At 55.7% G+C, this 16,836-nt stretch overlaps 3 protein-coding genes across 3 annotated transcripts; 2 read left to right on the forward strand and 1 right to left on the reverse strand.

The window, feature by feature from the left end:
• Nucleotides 1–1,556: 1,556 nt before the first annotated feature.
• On the forward strand, nt 1,557–4,558 carry GGS23DRAFT_530417 (endothelin-converting enzyme 1). The gene is made up of 5 exons (XM_051514730.1): nt 1,557–2,047; nt 2,108–2,298; nt 2,458–2,991; nt 3,049–3,330; nt 3,388–4,558. The coding sequence occupies exons 1-5, from the start codon at nt 1,990–1,992 to the stop codon at nt 4,450–4,452; spliced, it is 2,130 nt and encodes a 709-aa protein (XP_051372090.1). The 5' UTR covers nt 1,557–1,989; the 3' UTR covers nt 4,453–4,558.
• A 946-nt stretch (nt 4,559–5,504) lies between these two features.
• Nucleotides 5,505–7,360, reverse strand: GGS23DRAFT_530450 (eukaryotic cytochrome b561-domain-containing protein). The gene is made up of 3 exons (XM_051514731.1): nt 7,306–7,360; nt 6,822–7,192; nt 5,505–6,628 (listed from the first exon to the last, which is right to left on the reverse strand). Exons 2-3 carry the CDS (start codon nt 6,961–6,963, stop codon nt 6,030–6,032), a joined length of 741 nt encoding a protein of 246 aa, XP_051372091.1. The 5' UTR covers nt 6,964–7,192; nt 7,306–7,360; the 3' UTR covers nt 5,505–6,029.
• Nucleotides 7,361–8,351: 991 nt separating this feature from the next.
• Nucleotides 8,352–13,114, forward strand: GGS23DRAFT_604966 (uncharacterized protein; the record flags this gene model as incomplete). The annotated part of the gene is made up of 6 exons (XM_051519688.1): nt 8,352–8,445; nt 8,538–9,487; nt 10,525–10,642; nt 10,716–11,095; nt 11,151–11,552; nt 11,612–13,114. The coding sequence occupies 6 exons, from the start codon at nt 8,352–8,354 to the stop codon at nt 13,112–13,114; spliced, it is 3,447 nt and encodes a 1,148-aa protein (XP_051372092.1).
• Between the last annotated feature and the right edge of the window lie 3,722 nt (nt 13,115–16,836).

Here is a 16,836-nt window from a genome sequence, read left to right on the forward strand (position 1 = left end):
CACGCTCGGGCTATAGAGCTAGCTAGCGGGGCAGAGCCGCTTTCCCTGGGCAAAGGAAGAGAGAAGGCCTGTCTGTTGCATTCGGCCGTGTGCCGATTTCGACGAGGTTCTTTACGCATCTAGGTACCTACCACACCTTAGCTATACCTGCGGTACTGGTTGGCCGTATGCACGTGGATATATAGGCAGACATGCAACGGCAGGTCATCGAGCTACCTCGGGATGGAGTGGCTGTGGCGGTCCTGTCCGGACCCCTTTCTCAACCATGTATGATAGGGGAAGGGGGGGGGAGGTGAGTGCTGTTGTGTCTTCGCGAGGCGGCGGGGACTTGGCATACGAACCTGCGTGCGGACATAATGCACATACCTACTCCCTCCACCCCCGGTTGCATATCCAAAGTCGGCCATAACTTAATAGCATCGACCTCCATCTCGCGAAGCGGCTGGGCTTCGGTGACAGAAAGCAGGCACCTGATGACGTCCCATCAAACGTGGCATAATTAGGTGCAATTAAAAACGCCGACACAACCTAAGCACATACCGTACATGCCTACATAATTCCCTACTTGCAATTGGTTCTGCTGTCCCGTACTAGGTTAAGGTCCCTACCTACCTACCTAAGGTAGAGGTGTACAAGTAGGTACGGTACGTACGTAGAGCGTACCTGCTAGCCTGCCTCGTAGTGGACATACCTACGTAGGTATATTAGGTACCTAGGTACCAGAGGTCATTCGGAACAGGTACCTAACCTTAGGAGGTACCTACCCCAGAAATTACTTCGGCACAACAGCCATGCAAAGGCATCCCGACTGGGGGAGCTTTCCCTCGTACCGTGCGTAGGCGCGTGTGGGGATTGTACGCCAGGACTCGTCCCTCATTGGTGCCACAACGTGTTGACGTGGTACGTCTTGGGAGAGTGCCTGAGGTCCTTAGGTACCTTGGTACATTAGGTACCTTTAAAGGAGCGGCACTATTATAGTTACCCAATGCACTTACCTAAGCACGGGCGCCTCCCTTACCGGTTCGCCAGAGACACGGTGAAACTGCTCTGGTCTGCAATGTGAGGTAGGTACGGGGTTACACGTCTCATTTCACCCGCCTTCGCGTCTCCGTCGCCTGACATAGATTGTTGTCAATCTACCGCTCCCTTCATCACCACGCCGTACATCAGCATCATCAAGCATCGTCTGCTCTCCATCCGCAGCCGCATCGCAGCACCGGGATGCGCCGCTGGCTCTCCGTTACCGAATAGAGATAACACCTCGGGAGCCGATCTGGCTAGCTTCGTTACCCTCGCTTACACAGCATCAATAGTGGCTGCAGCCCGCGACGACAGAAGAGGCAACTAGAAGCCCGTAGCCAGAGCCACGCTTGTCGCTTATCCGCCGGACGTAGACACCGACTGGGTTAGTCTGGATGCTTCCCGGCGACACCCTCTCCCGCGTCTACCATCACCATTAAACGGAGGTAGACATGGCCGGCAGGAATCGACAACAGCCGGCGGGCCAAAGCGAGCACACGCCCCTGCTCCGCGAGACGGACAATCGAAAGCTAAATGACGGAAGCGGGACGGGCGCCGCCTCGGAAGAGGCCTTTATTCATCTCAAAGTTCAACTTAAAGCCTGGAAGCGGCGCCGTTGGATGTCCTTCATCGTTAGCGTCACCCTCGTGCTCGTCTTCGTCGTAATCCTTATGCTTTCCGGAGGTAAGTAAGCTATTAGCCCTCCTAGACCGCGGTCACAACATAGCAATTAGTAGCATGGGGAAAACGCGGTCGAATTCACCCGCCACTTCTTCCGCTCGGCCTACCGACTCGGCTCTTGATAAGGTTCTACCTCCTCGTATCCGCGCCCATCACTCCATCCCATTCTGCCCCTTTCACATATTCTCTAACCTCCCTCTCTCCTCTCTTATTCCGCCCCTCGAGGCCCGCGTAGAAATTGGTATCTAAGACTGTCTAGTGTTGTCGCATTCTCGACGGAAGCCGGAGATGAGTTCGTCGCTGTGTCTGACGCCGGCCTGCATCCACGCCGCATCCGAGGTTCTGTGTTAGTAAAAACCTCGTGGCCCCTCGTGACGTTTGCATCCGGACTTATTAGACCTCCTAGACAACTTATCCCCGGACTACCAGACGATCGACCCGTGCACCAACTTCGACAAGCTTGTCTGTGATGGCTTCATCAACCGCCATGACATCCCGCCGGATAGGTCTTCATACTCTACGGGGACTATCATGTCCGAAAATGGCCAAACTACCCTGAGGCATATCCTAGAGTCTCCCTATCCGACTAAATCCCAGGTATGCGAGTTTCTTGTGACTCGGTAACGCTTGAGTTGCTGTTGTATCGTGCTATTTTATGATTCGTCTATAAGTGCGCTACCAAGTAGCGTAGTCTGCTACGCAGGTTGAAATGTGAACATTTTATTTCGTTTATCCTGCTGACATCTTTTCCCTTAGCATTCGTCGTTTTCGCCTCAGAATTTCATTAGTATCGCTGCCTCTACGGACGAGGAGAACTTCCTGCTGATACAGCAAGCCTACAATTCATGCTTGAATGAGACAGCCTTGAAAAAAGTCGGCGTTGAGCCCCTAGTCAGTTTGATCGATCAGGTCACAGCATCGTTCCCCGCCTCCGGAAGCGACGGTAAACTCGGGGAGGCCGATTACGCCGCTCTCAGCAACACCATCTTGCTCCTAGAGCGGGTCGGAGCATCCTCGTTCGTGAGCCTCGGCGTTGGAGCTGATGACAAGAACCCAGATGTTGTGATTATCCAGGCGTCGCCAGCAGGACTTTCGTTACCTTCACCAGAGTACTATCAAGACGATGACACCGTGGGCGCGTTTCAAACTATGCTCGGAGACGTGTTTGCTAATCTCCTCCCCAAAACCGCCTCGAAAGCATCAGCTGAAGAGCTTGCACAATCCGTCGTCGATCTTGAGAAGAAGATCGCGGGGATCACACCACCTCCTGGGGACCAGTCGGATGTCACAGTGAGTTAAACCCGCAATGGCATATCGCGAATCAGCGGATGGGGCTAACGATCCTAGAAATATTATAACATTGTCAAGGTAGACGATGTTGGCAAGATCGGTCCCGCACTTGGGCTAGACTCGGTTCTCAGGTCATTGGCTCCCGAGACTTACACCGTTGACAGTATCCTGCTAGCATTCCCAGAGTTCCTGGGAAATCTCTCTCAAATCCTTAAAGAAACATCGAAGTCTACCATACAAGGCTACCTAGCCTGGCAAGTAATTGACGCATATTCCTCCTATATTGACAGTCCGGAGATCCAGCCAATTCTTCGCTTTCAAAACACCCTCTCTGGAAAGGTAGATTGCCTGTCTATCTAACTCCTCCCCTGGTTGTCGATAGCTGACGACTTTCAGGACCCCGAAACAAAGGCCGAGCGATGGAAGACCTGCGTTGGCTACGTCGATAGCACGCTCGGCTGGATACTTAGCCGGTTCTACATCGAAGCGGCCTTCTCGGACGATGCCAAGATATACGGCGATCAGATCATCACGGACATCAAAAAACAGTTCATCCTGAAATTGAATGATCTAGAGTGGATGGACGACTCGGTCAAGAAATTGGCCGTGAACAAGGTGAACAACATCGACCAGAAGATCGGCTTTCCGACGACCTCGCCGAATATAACGGATCCGCAGGCGTTGAAGGCTTACTACAGCGGTCTTACGATTTCTAACTCTTTCTTTAATAACACGTTGTCGAGCAACTCGCGCGAGGTCAATAGGACATGGTCCGCCCTCGGCAAGCCTGTCGACCACGGGGAGTGGGGTATGCAGGCGGACATCGTCAACGCCTACTACAACCCGGTGGGGAACGAGATCGTGTTCCCGGCGGGCATCATGCAGTTCCCGGTGTTCGAGCTGGCGCTGCCCAGCTACGTGTCGTACGGGGCGTTCGCGTCGGTCGCGGGCCACGAACTGTCGCACGCGTTCGACAACTCGGGGCGGCACTACGATGAGCACGGCAACTTCACGGACTGGTGGACGGAGGACACGGTCCGCGCGTTCGAGGCGCGCGCCGACTGCTTCGCGCGACAGTACGGCGAGTTCGCGGTCGAGGGCCCCGACGGCCGGCCGCTGCACGTCAACGGGCGGCTCACGCTGGGCGAGAACATCGCGGACGCAGGGGGCGTGGCGGCGGCGTTCGCGGCGTGGCGGCAGCGGCAGCTCGCGGCAGCGGGGCCGGGGGCGCGCGACCAGGGCCTGCCCGGCCTCGAGTTCTTCACCCACGAGCAGCTCTTCTTCGTCTTCTACGCCAACTGGTGGTGCGGCAAGGCGCGGCGCGAGCACGCGGTGCAGGCCATCTACACGGACCCGCACGCGCCGGCGTTCGCGCGCGTGCTCGGCACCACGGCCAACTCGCGCGCCTTCCGCGAGAGCTTCGGGTGCCCCGTCAAGGAGCCGACGTGCGAGCTGTGGTGATCGGACCTGTACACATAACGTGCGGCCGATGGTTGGCTAGCTGTCTAGATTGGGATTGCTTCGACAGCGGGCCGAGTCCGTTGGGTAACGCCGTCTTTTGTGGTTGTTCTTAAGTCGATTTGGATTTGGTGTCGGGTTAGCATAGAGGTATTTTGGTTGGGATTTTTTGTGTGTAGGAATATTAGCGTACAGACAGACAGACAAGCAGGCATATGGGGCTCGAAGATATACATGAATATCCTACATATAAGCATATTGCCACGTATGGGATCGGCCCTTATAAGCCTGCATACTACAGTAAACTGCAACCGTCGACGTTCCACGCAGCTGTTACGAGCCCGTACTTCGGGTCAATTGGCTTAGTGGCTCGATCCCAGCAGCATCCCTCACGAGAGTCCAGCCCCCCCCCCCCGGTGTACGAGCCAGAGAGCCAAAGAGCCGAGCGCCGTGCCGAGAGAGGAGGGGTCTTCGCCAAGAGGAGGGGAGTTCAACTCGCTACGAAGTACCAGTTTCGAGGCCAGAAATAAAGAGCCCGAAGAGAGTGAAGTGCGATGTTGCTCCGCGAGAAAACCTCCCTTGAGCGTCTGAGAACCAGAGTGAAGTGCGGTGTTGCTCTACGAGAAAACCTTCCTTGAGCGTCTAAGAACCAGGGAAGGGGTGTGCTTATATAAGCACGGGATCGGCCGCTTCAAGCCTGCATACAGGTACTACGAGTCCTAGAATAGAGGCGCCTACATTTTACTTCGCTACGGCATGTATAGACAGAATACAATATAGGTCTATCGACTAACATTCACTCGCTGCGAGCTGGGAGTCGGATCGTTTTTTTTTTTTTTTTTTGCTGTAGCTAGCAGCGGGACAAACTCTGTGTACAAGATCTAACCGCGAGGCAGAGAGCAAGAGGGCAAAGTCGAGAGAGCTGCCTACGTATACGTGCTCACGGCACGGCACCGCACTTCGCCGACTCGGACCCGGCTACTCCTCCTCCTCCTCCTCTCTCTCCCCTACTCTCATACCCGTCGCGTCACCGCAGCCTTCCAGGAATGCAATAGAAATACACGAGGTCCCGTTGTCGAGACGTGCGGAGTTAGAATCTGCAGCTTCCACACGCTCGCGGCCTCTCTTCTTTGGTCCTTTTTTTTTTGTTTCCCCATCGCGCTTCGTGGGCCCCTCGCAGCGCTCTAACCAACACAACCCACCAAGTCAAGTTCGTTCCTCTGCGTCCCCTCGCACGCGCGCTCTGCCAATTTCATTTACCCAAGAACCTAAGCCAAGGAGCGCTAGGCACGCCAACGCCGTAGTTCGAAACAAGGAATAAGCTACGCTGCCCCAAATATGCTACGCTGAACCCGCTAGGAGACTCTTCTCCTTTTTTTTCCTTTCTCCTCTTCCGTTACCTTTTTTCTCTCTCTTCCTTTTCTTTGGGTCGGAACTCCTCCACAAAGGGCACAAAAATGAGGCGTTCGTGTTCGAGACGTATTGCGGTATTGAGGTTAGGTACGAGGACGGAGTCCACTCTTCCCGAATTGGCCCTTCGCCGTGCTATGAGAAGGAACGGCGCGGTCGTTCCCGCCGTCTCACAGGCCGAGCTTGTGCTTTTTGATCCGCGGGAAGACGCCGGCGACGATGAGTAAGCTGAGGATCACGGTCGCCCACAGGTTCAGCTTCAGCACGTTCAGGTTGTAGTCGGTCTCGGTGGCAGTAACGACAGTAGCTAAGAGGAAGAGAAGTAGGGCGTAACCGCTTGAGCGGTGGTACTTCCAGACCTTCCGGGCGTTGGTCTCGCCGCCGTACAGCGCCGGGACGGCGAACATGGTGAAGCCGACGAGGTACTGGGCGAGGAGCCAGACGGCGGCGGCGACGCCGAGGTAGCCGTGGGCCGAGTGGAAGTGGAGGCCGTTGTTGGCGAACTTGTTCACCTCGATGCTGGCGACGCCGGCGGCGAAGAGGGCGAAGCCGACGAGGTTGAGGCCGGCGTGGATCTTGGCGCCGACCTGCTTCTGGGCCCCCGTGTGCGTCGGCTGCAGGACAAGGATGGACTGGATGAGGACGAGGATGCCGAGCGACTGGGCGAGCGGGTGCACCGAGAAGAGGATCAGGGGCGGGTTGAGCAGGACGGCAGCCCAGACGGCGGCCGTGAGGATGAGGGCGGCGAGTTCGGCGATGACTCCCGTGCCTGATGATAGTATGAGCCTGGTCATCGTAGCAACGCGCAGCAATGGACGAGGGTACGGAGAGGACGAGTGGTAGGGGGATTACGCTGGAACCGGTAGTAGGGTTGCTCTCGGAAGCGGGAGCAGAGACGAAGGGAGGGAGGAAATGCAGATAAGCGAGAGGGGGAGGGAGTGACGGAGGGAAGAGCATCATACCAATGACGAAGTTTTTGATTATGGGAGCATTCTCCCTCTGCGAAGCGTCGCCGGGCCGACCCAAAAGAGGTTCCAGGTCTCCTTGGTCATCCCTGTCCGGATCAATCGGGAGATGTTGGGGAATTCCAGTGGCCGACGCCATCTCGGCTATTCTCAATTCGAGCTACGGGGGGCTCTCACGCTGTCGGGGGACGTAAGGCGAGCGGATTCACAGACGCGCGACAGGATTCGAGCAGATTGGCGCGGAAGACATGCGTAGAGAGGGTTAGGTAGGTATATCGGTATGGAAGGAAGAAGTTAAGGATAGGAAGGGGATGGGATTCGGGTCGTGGATAGTCTCGCAGCGGAGTGGAATTGGGGTCGAGGTAGCGCTGTTGCATTTAATCAGTCTTCGGTGTTCGTGTCGGCAGATCCGACGGGACCAAGCGGCCTCAACCAGCTTGCAGAGCAGCCGCAGCGAAGGGCTGAAAAAGACCGAGCTCACCATCGATGACGAACATGACGGAGGGTGTCGCAGACAGAGCTCCGACCTATCAGAGCCCCGTAATTCTTAAGCACTGGGCGGTACCGCGGTACGGTACAAGGCGGGGCAGGGAACTTCCCCTCTCGCCGACCTATCAGCAGCCGTTCTACGGGCAGAGCGATGGGGTACACCCACACTTGGCCCCCCTTGCTCCTAGGCACCTAGGTACCTAACCCCCAGCCACACCCGGGCCTTAGGTGCCCACCTCAGGTACCTGGCAGACCTAAGGTCAGCAGTAGTGGCGCGTAAAGAAGCTAACCCTTTGGGCGATACCCGACACGTGCTAGGTTGCTTGTCGCCTTTGTTTTCGACACTGGCTACCTGTCCTGCTGGCTGGGTTGGTTCTCTTGGAGATAGGCAGCGGCAAGGCATTTCTGTGCTACCGCCAGCAACCCGAATAGATAGGTAACCCCAGCTGCAGTGCCGCTGGGAGGCGTCGACGAGATAACAGCGAGCGCAAGTGCCGGAATCAGCACCGGAGGCGGGGTGCCAAGAAGTGGAATGAAATCGTTGGTGAATCCTGGGGAGATTGCTCGTAAGGTGGGAGAAATCGGCGAAGGGAAGATAGGAGGAGGGAGGGAGGGAGGGAGGGGGGATGAGTAAGTTACATAACCCACCCAGATGAATAAGCTACATAACTCACCCACGAGAAATGACACCTATTACCTGCCGTTGTTTAGACCACCATAGCCAGTGGGTCCGAGAGTTTGCGGTGCCGGTGCCGGTGCTAAGCCGTCGCGACTGTGGACGAGATTGGTTGGCTGGATCCCGTTCACAGGGGGGGGGGCGAGACACCATATCGGGAGCGGCCGTATTCCGGAGCTCAACGTTCGAAATCAGAATCTGTCCAAGAAGCTAATCCCCCGTATTATATAATATTGTACCATACCCACCTGTGAGTGTCTTCCTTTCTCTCATTCGGTTCCCTTCACGCACACGCGGAAATATACCCATCGTGGATCACCAGCGCGAAGCAACAGGCCCGTGACTGTCCGTAACTGTCCGCCATGGCCGACGATATCGGATACGAACTGGAGCCCGTCTTGGCCGATCCCATCGCCTCGGATGCTATCGACGACACCTTCCGATCCGGCTCTATCGGTACGTGACCACCGCCGGCCCGAGGCGGAATTCTACATCGTGCTATGCGACGTGCAGTCCCTTCCCATACTAACTGGCGTCGACCTGGCTAGACTTGATTTCCGCGGCGTTGGGGGGCAAGGTACTGGGCTTCTCGGACCAATGGTTCGCCGATGCCACCAATTTGCTCACCCCCACACCTCCCATACGGCAGCCCGGCAAGATGGTCTACACCGGTGCTTGGTACGACGGCTGGGAGACAAGGCGGCACAACCCAGAGCCTTTCGACTGGGTTGTTATACGGCTCGGCGTTTCGTCGGGGACGGTGGAGGGAGTCGAAATCGACACCGCATTCTTCTCGGGCAACCACGCTCCGCTTATCTCGGTCGAGGGCTGCTTCTCCTCGGACGACAGCGACGTTCTCTCTTGGAAGGGGGGTAAGGGGGGCTGGGAGACCATCTTAGGTCCGAAAGAATGCGGTCCTTCAAAAAGATTTGGTTGGAAACTGGCCCACCCTACCACGAAGCAGTACACACATGTGAGGCTGAACATGTACCCGGACGGGGGCATTGCGAGATTCCGATTGTTCGGACACGCCGTCCCTGTCTTTCCGGAGGATACCGAAGCGATTTTCGACCTCGCTGCCGCCCAGAATGGCGGCGTGGCCGTGTCGTGCAGCGACCAGCACTTCGGCACCAAGGACAATCTCATCCTACCCGGCAGAGGGAAAGACATGGGCGACGGTTGGGAGACGGCGCGGTCCAGGAGCAAGGGACACGTCGACTGGGCCATCATCCGCTTGGGCTCGCCGGCGCTCGTCCAAAGCTTCGTCGTCGACACGGCCTTTTTCAGAGGAAACTTCCCTCAGAAAGCGAGGCTCGATGCCATAGATTGGCACGCCGGCGGGGATCCGGGAGCGGATGCAGAAGGTTGGGTCGAGGTCGTCGAGCCTAGTAAATGTGGTCCTGACCAGGAACACACGTTCGACTCCGCGGTAAAGGACAAGCCGTTCACCCACGTAAAACTGACCATCATCCCCGACGGAGGCGTGAAACGGCTACGCGTGCTGGCAAAGAGAGCCGTGTAAGGATGTCGAGGAGAGACTCAGGGGGAAAATGCGGAAGTGTCTACCTACCTACGTACTTGTGCCTTAGACCCAGTCCATGGCGTGTATTTTCGACAGCTACTGTGTTTAATGAAATGGCGCGGGATCAACCTGCCAGACTGTCATCATGATCGCCCCCTGTGACATGCATGAATTCGTAACAAGGGAGGGAAGAATGTTGGGCAGGTATTTTGACGAATCTTGCGTAGCCGCACACAGGTACATCGAGGCGGGTTTGCCCTTGGATTATGGTTAGAGAAGGTACCTGGATACCTATGTACCGAATATTTCATTGGCTGGTTGCGGTTGAATTGGGAAATGGAAATGGACCAGTTCTAGGAAGGTAGGTAAGTACCCAGGTACAAAGGCGTACCCAGTACTGCCTGCACTGCCACAACTTAGGTAGGTACCTTAATGTACATATAGTGGCGGTCAACTGGAACCTCATACACGGCATCATTCCTTGCGCCTTCGTCCTTTTCGAGGGCCTTCAAGGTTTAGGTTAGGTACCTACCTAATGTAACGGAGGTACGTCTACTACGCGGCACTTAAGGTGCCTACACTTTACACTTTGGTCCCTGAACGTTTTGCCCCAGGCACCCCTTACAAGCCCGGACAGACCCTAGATCGAATACCTTAGGTACTTGCTGTGGCGTTGTGGCTACTAGGCGGCATCTTGGACCCTTTGACGACCGATTTGCTGCCCACGGCTCTGACTTATCTGACCGGCTGCTTGGTCCACGGTGTTGTTAACCTGCTTACCTTTACCTACCTACTGACCGTATCGAACAACCAGGGAACGGCCCACCGATTGATACAGACACCCGATTGATCCATACACGCCGAGAGCAAGGGGACCTCCGACAGCATCAACCCCCGTGGAAAGCATGATTCCACTCTTACCTCATCGGACAAGTTCTTGAGCGATATACGCCTATGCCTCCCGCCCAGAAATGGATTTTGGGGACTCTGATGGCGGCGGCTTCGGAGGACAGCCGCCCCAGGGGCAGAAACCAAGACCTCTCCCACCCGACCTCCCCAAGTCCCTAGACGACCGCAGGGTCGTGTCGGCAGAGCTAGTCCCCGAGACGGAGATGTACGATGGCTGGCAAGGTGAGTCGCCGGCTGGGCCCCTCTGCGCCTCCTTGATATCCATCGGATGCTAATTGTACCCGCTGTCCGCTAGGTCAATCGCAGTTCCTGACCACCCCGATGCTCGCGAAGCCCCTCCAGTTCAGCAACCTAACGCTGAACGACCCCGACTACGACGACGAAGACCTCACAAAGGGCGTCCCCGACAGCGACACGCGGCTAATGCAGATGCTCGCTGCGCAAGCACAACATCAAGGGGGGGGGTCCTTGGATGACGTAGACGCCATCGCGGCAGATGACCTGCTGTCGGACAGAGAGAGAGGGACCATGCTGCAGAAGGCTTTAATCATGTCCGCTAGCAACGGTGATGTAGACCATGTCAAGAAGATACTCGACGGCAAGGCCCGGCCCTTTGTGGATATAAATGCTCCCGACGAAGATGGGACGCCGGCATTGGTCTATGCAAGCTGCTTTGTCAGTTACCCGGTTTCCATTCCCTACACGTCCGATGGAATCTAACCATACACAGGGCCACGAACCGGTGGTACAAGCCCTCGTCGATGCCGGCGTTGATGTGGACAAGCAAGACCGGAACAATTGGAGCCCTTTGATGTGGGCAATGACGAATCGACATAAGGGAATCGCAAAGATCTTGTTGGACAACGGGGCATCCCCAGAGGCGAGGACGTCGTCGGGAAGGACCGCCTTCGACTTCGTCCCACCCGATAGCGATATGTCATTCTACCTACATGACAACGGCTACAGTATCGGCAATGCCGGGGTGACAGACGATTTCTATAATCCCGGCTTCTCCCAGGATCGGTTCGAAGAAGAGATGGCTGAGAATGAGATACGGCGGCGGATGATGATGGACAGCGCCCGAGATCTCGAGGTTGACTTGGGCAACATGGGGATCAACGACCAGCCTGAGGTAAGCTGCCACCGACTCGAAGCGATCGATCAATGCGACCCTCGTGCTAACTCCCATAGCCTATGGACGAATTCGAGGATTTGCAGGAATTCGATTGGGGCCGATGTTTGCACGACCAGATGTTCGTGTTTCAGGAGAGCGACCTGGATAGAATTCTCGATATCGTCGTCACCAACATGCAGCCTCAGCGATCGCCATCTCAGAAGCCTGTCCCTGCGAACATGATCTTTCTCAGTGCGCGATACGCCCACTACCATTCCAGCCACGATTTGCTGGAAAAATTGCTAGTGACCGCTCAGGACAAAATCAACGACGTTGTCGAAGCTCACCAGTGGGATATGACGATCCTGGCATTCTGGATGTCGAATGCGACCCTATTGCTACACTATCTCAAGAAGGATGCCGGCTTGGTCGAGGCGACAACCGAGTTCCAAGCACAGCTTTCAGAGCTCATCAACGAGATCTTCATTTTAATTGTCCGAGACGCAGAAAGACGGCTAGACAAGGTACTAGATTCTGCGATGCTCGACCACGAGACCATCCCCGGACTCAGCGACGTCACCTTTCAGCACGAGTGGAAGATCTTTAAGAGGAAGAAGGAGGTGAAGGAGGAGCCCCTCGAGAAGCGGTTTCGACCCCCTTCTCCGAAGCAGCGGGCTAAGCCGGCTCCCCGCAACGTGACATCCCTCCTATCATCCACTTTATTCGTTCTCGACCTGTATGACATCCACTCGGTCATCACATCGCAGATAATATCGCAGCTCATGTATTGGTTGGGCGCTGAACTTTTCAACCGAATCATGAATAATCGAAAGTATCTCGCCAGGACCAAGGCGATGCAGATCAGGATGAACGTTTCAGTCCTCGAAGACTGGGCTAGAGCCAACAATCGCCAGCCTGAGCATTACGAACACGGGGAGACGAGCTCGTCTGGCGAAACGACGATGGAGGCGGCGCGGCGCCACCTAGCCCCGGTTGTTCAGCTCCTTCAGTGGCTCCAGTGTTTCTCGTCGCTAGACCCAGATGACCTAGAGGCTTTGATCGGAACTCTCCAACAGCTTAAGCGGTTAAATGCGCTGCAGTTGATTTACGCTGCCAAAAATTATCGGCCGGAGGTTGGCGAGAAGAGCCTACCTAAAAGCGCCATGAAGTATCTCGATGCCATCCAGAAAGAGGCCGCCCTGCGAAGGGATCGCAGAAGAACAATGTCCCCCTCGGTGCCAGGTAGCACGCCATCCACGCCCATCCGGAGTACCCACGACGGATATAACGCGGAGACGCCCGGCAGCGTGCGAGGCACGCCAAATGCGGACCTAGATGACGATGACGATGATGTGCCAGACGGGATCAATCTCGACCCCTCGATGATGCTGCCGTTTACCCTCCCTTCCGTCACAGACATGCTCGTGTCATACGGCGCCGGATTCGGAGGGATGAATCGGGAGCGAGAGAGGAAGTACATACCATCAATCCCGCCAGAGTTTCTCGACAAGCTGGAGGTAAGCGGCAACTCAACCCGGCCGATGTTTGGCGAGAAGGACTGGGAAAACGAGGAAGTGTGACAGAGGATAGATCCGGCCGACCTCGCGGTCGCGTACCGGTCATGGAACGAATTGCATGGAATGGCTAGCTGCAGTCACCCAGGCCAACTCAACATGCATGGATGAGCTCAAAACTCGAGTTACAGGATGCGTCAAGATGCCCGAAAGCGGGCATGCTGGCGCCAACGAGAAGGCTGCCGTCTCGGTAATGAGCCATACGCACGCTGCAAGGGACAGACGCGTGGCATAGGGGAAACCAGGGGTTCGACCGCACAGCATCTCGGCGAGAGCCAGGTGAGATCAAGGCTACATAGCACGGTCGTAGTAAGCTTTGTCTCGAGGGCTCGCATTATGATGCGTCCTATCGCCGAGCATGTCGGGCGCGACTGTTGGTAGATGTCTTCTTTGTAAGGCAGCTATTGTACTCGTAGACAGACACGAGAAGGGAAAGAAAAAAATTTTCAGGGTCTCTCCGACCAAGCCGTCTTCAATGTCCAGGGTCCCGTATGTCGTGGCTGCTGCTGAGCGAACCCCTTAAATCAGAAAATAACATTTGTAGCCAATGGTCTCCTCCGATTGCACCTGGTAGACAGTTATCTGACTACCCAACCGTCTCCCTCCCTGACGCAGAGACATTCAGGCCTACGGCGGCGTGGCCAAATAAATTATACCTAAGCGTCACGGCAAATTGCCAGCTCGTCGCCGCGGGGAACATTCCAGCCACAACCCGGTCCAGATCAACCAGTTCTCCGGCTTCGCTACCGTGGTTTGCGTTCCCTCTTGGCACGCAGCGCATCCATCCATCCGCTTATCCCTCCAGCCTCCCGTTCAGCATCGGCGGCTTTGATTAGTTCCTGCACAGGGAGGCATCGTCGGGCCAACTTTACTCAGCGCCGTCACAACTCGACCAACCCCATCTCGCCTTCCACTCCTCTGACAGGGCGTAGAAACCTCCATCCCATCGGGGAGGGGGAGTCTAGCTTTAGAATCTGCCATCAACCTAAGCCTAAGTCTCTCGGAACCCAAAATACCACTGCCTGTAAAGTAAGCCGCCCCCCCCCCCGCAGCTAGAGACCCGATCCGGTAGGTAGCCGTGATCATGAGGGGAAAACCCCGCGCTGGCTTTCTCGTCTAAAGTGGCGGTTGCTAGTCTCGGGACAGACCAGTGCTGGCTAAAATGGGCCACGTCAATTAGGGTCGGAGCGCGGAGGCCCGCGGGATTTGCGAGTCCGTCCGTTCCCACGTCCCGGAGATGACATCGAGAGCAACATTGTCTTTCTCGGAAACAGAAAAAGAGACCGAATCAGAGAAAGAGCAAGAAAAGAAAAAAAAAATCGCTCACGGCTCGCGAGTGAGAGAATGACGTACGACTGACCACTTACCCTTCTAGAATAGGTGGGAATTCACCATCCCTCATCCTATCTTGGATCGGCCAGTCAGTCTTAGTGTCTCTCCCAAGGTTTAATAAATATGGCGTGGCTAGATTAAGCGTAGCTGCATTGGCCGGATGCACGATGGATGCTGGAGAGAAGCGGAGGGAAGGGTGGTGCAGCATATGATGTAGGTAGTGGGTACATGGTGTGGTGCTGACGACCATCGTGAAATCGACTATTTCCTACTAAAAAAGGATTGCCTGTTGTATTACCTCTTGATTTCTATAGGTATTTCTTTCTCCATCGCTTCCGTTCCCGACTCGGCTAACCTAAGGTCGATCCCCGAGTCCCGCATCCCCCCAAGGGAAGTCGATGGCAGAGAAGATGACGAGGGGCGCGCTTAGCAAATACCTCCTTGCCGATCTAACGGTGCGTTTTCATATAGACCCGTGTGGGGGCGGTTCGCTATGGGACGAAAAGGGAGCGCCATGAGACACCAGCAAGCCCGCGTAACCAAGAAGCGTAGACGTGGGTGGGCGGGATTGCGGGCGGGCGGAGAGGAGTGTAGGACTTATTAACACGGAGGCGAGAAGCCGCAAATTAACTCATCCGGCAATAGAATGGGATGGTGGTGAAGGCGGGTTCCCATAGTCAATTTTCAACCAGACAAGGGAAAGGGTCCAGACCGTAACTTTGAAACCAGAGAGACATGCACACATTCGCAGATGGTCCCATGATCCGAGTCTAGAAAGCTCGGGGGGGCGTGTTTGTGTTGGGATAGCTACGGCCAGGACGGGGCCCAAGTTTACTGTCCACAGAAATACTCAGTTCGCGTAGGCATGTAGGCATGTTTATGCTATCCAAGCGGTCATCCCGACAGAGTGGGTTGGGCGAGTTAGTGCGAGTAGACCGCCAGAATTTCTCATTCGAGGATGCATGCGCCATTCGGCGGTTCGACCCCGTCGCGAAGAGGAGCGCACACCCACACGCTGCATACGTGACCGCTCCCAGCCCTGAGGCCAGACTGGCAGACCAGGTTCGAAAGTGCCGCGACGGGGCCAGTGCCAGCCGGTGCAGCAGACGAGAGGTGGCCAATTGGGAGAAAGGGTGGTTAGCAACTAGGTATGTCGTATAGATGGACGGCGTAGTAGTAAGGTTGATGATGTGCATAGCTTCTGCGTATTGATGTTGTTTTTTGTTGCGTCCTCGTCTTCGAGACCCCCGGACCCAGGGATGGCATCCCAATGGGAATCAGGACCGCCACGACACACCCACCCGGTCGACAGACCGTACGTGTTAGCTAGATCAGATGAACCGCGACTACAGCCAAATGCGCATCTACTCATAGGTGCGTGATGTTCCGGGGGGGGGTCGGCATATGAAAAGGGAAGCGAAGCCGGGCCATGGTAGGGTAGGAAGAGAGAGAAGGGGGGGGGAAGAAGAGACAAAGAGGAGAAGAGAGACGGTGGAGAGGAAACAAGACGGAGGGAATAAGTTGTCTGTTAATCCTATCTGAGTTTCCTATGATAATATTACAGTTTCACACACACACCTACAATACACTTACACTAAACTTACCTATACATGCCTACCTGCACTTACACACTGCACGCATTACCTCCTACATTGGGTATACGTACATGTCCGCACTGGTTCACGGCCTCTTAACCTGCCGCTCCCCTACGCCAGAATATACCCTCGCTTTCTTCCGCATCTCAATCACGTCTGTATTTATCTATCCATTTCTTTATTAGTTGCAGCTGTTGCCCACCGCATGTAGGCACAGCACGCCGCCGCCGGCGCGACGCAACCCGACAGGTGCAGAATTGTTTCCCCGATTCATCGATTTCGCCGGTTAAGGCGATATCGAACTCGAGGATCGCCGACGGCAACTCTTGAGCTCTACGTAGGTAAGTTGAGAAGAGAACCCCAAAAGACAGAGAGGTACGAGCACGAAAAGCTTCGTGTGCCTCTCCCCGTACCCTCCTCCTCCACCCCGAGCATGGCATATTAGATACTAGGTACGGCGCGTGGTGCACGGCGTGGACGGTGTTAGGAAATATATGGTAGGAGGCAGCGGCCCCGAGAAGGCTGCGAACTACCGCACACCTACCTTCCTTAACTGCCGCTCCCTTCTCCTCCTCCTCCTCTTCTTCTTATTATTCCCATGGCCTCTGCGTCTCCGTCTCCGTCTCCGTCTATCTCCATTCTTCTTCGCTACGTTGCTCGTATTCCCTCAGCCCGTTGCGCTCGTCGCCAATTGGCGTCTCATTCCTCGACGCTTCTCCTCCCTTCCTGGGCCCGTCCTCTCCCCCTTACACACGCCCCTTACTACGCCATACAGTCACGCTGACACATCGCCCGCCTCGC

This window comes from Durotheca rogersii (assembly GCF_024521655.1).
Source record: "Durotheca rogersii strain YMJ 92031201 chromosome Unknown GGS23scaffold_9, whole genome shotgun sequence".
Classification (NCBI taxonomy): Eukaryota; Fungi; Ascomycota; class Sordariomycetes; order Xylariales; family Xylariaceae; genus Durotheca; species Durotheca rogersii.

What these genes read in the sequence shown, in the direction of transcription:
- GGS23DRAFT_530417 (XM_051514730.1), top strand. Translation starts at nt 1,990, where the DNA reads ATGAGTTCGTCGCTGTGTCTGACGCCGGCCTGCATCCACGCCGCATCC. An exon ending in CGCCGCATCCGAGGTTCTGT is followed by an intron (nt 2,048 to 2,107) that starts GTTAGTAAAAAC and finishes TAGACCTCCTAG; the next exon opens with ACAACTTATCCCCGGACTAC. An exon ending in CCTATCCGACTAAATCCCAG is followed by an intron (nt 2,299 to 2,457) that starts GTATGCGAGTTT and finishes CTTTTCCCTTAG; the next exon opens with CATTCGTCGTTTTCGCCTCA.
- GGS23DRAFT_530450 (XM_051514731.1), bottom strand. Translation starts at nt 6,963, where the DNA reads ATGGCGTCGGCCACTGGAATTCCCCAACATCTCCCGATTGATCCGGAC. An exon ending in AATCAAAAACTTCGTCATTG is followed by an intron (nt 6,629 to 6,821) that starts GTATGATGCTCT and finishes TACTATCATCAG; the next exon opens with GCACGGGAGTCATCGCCGAA.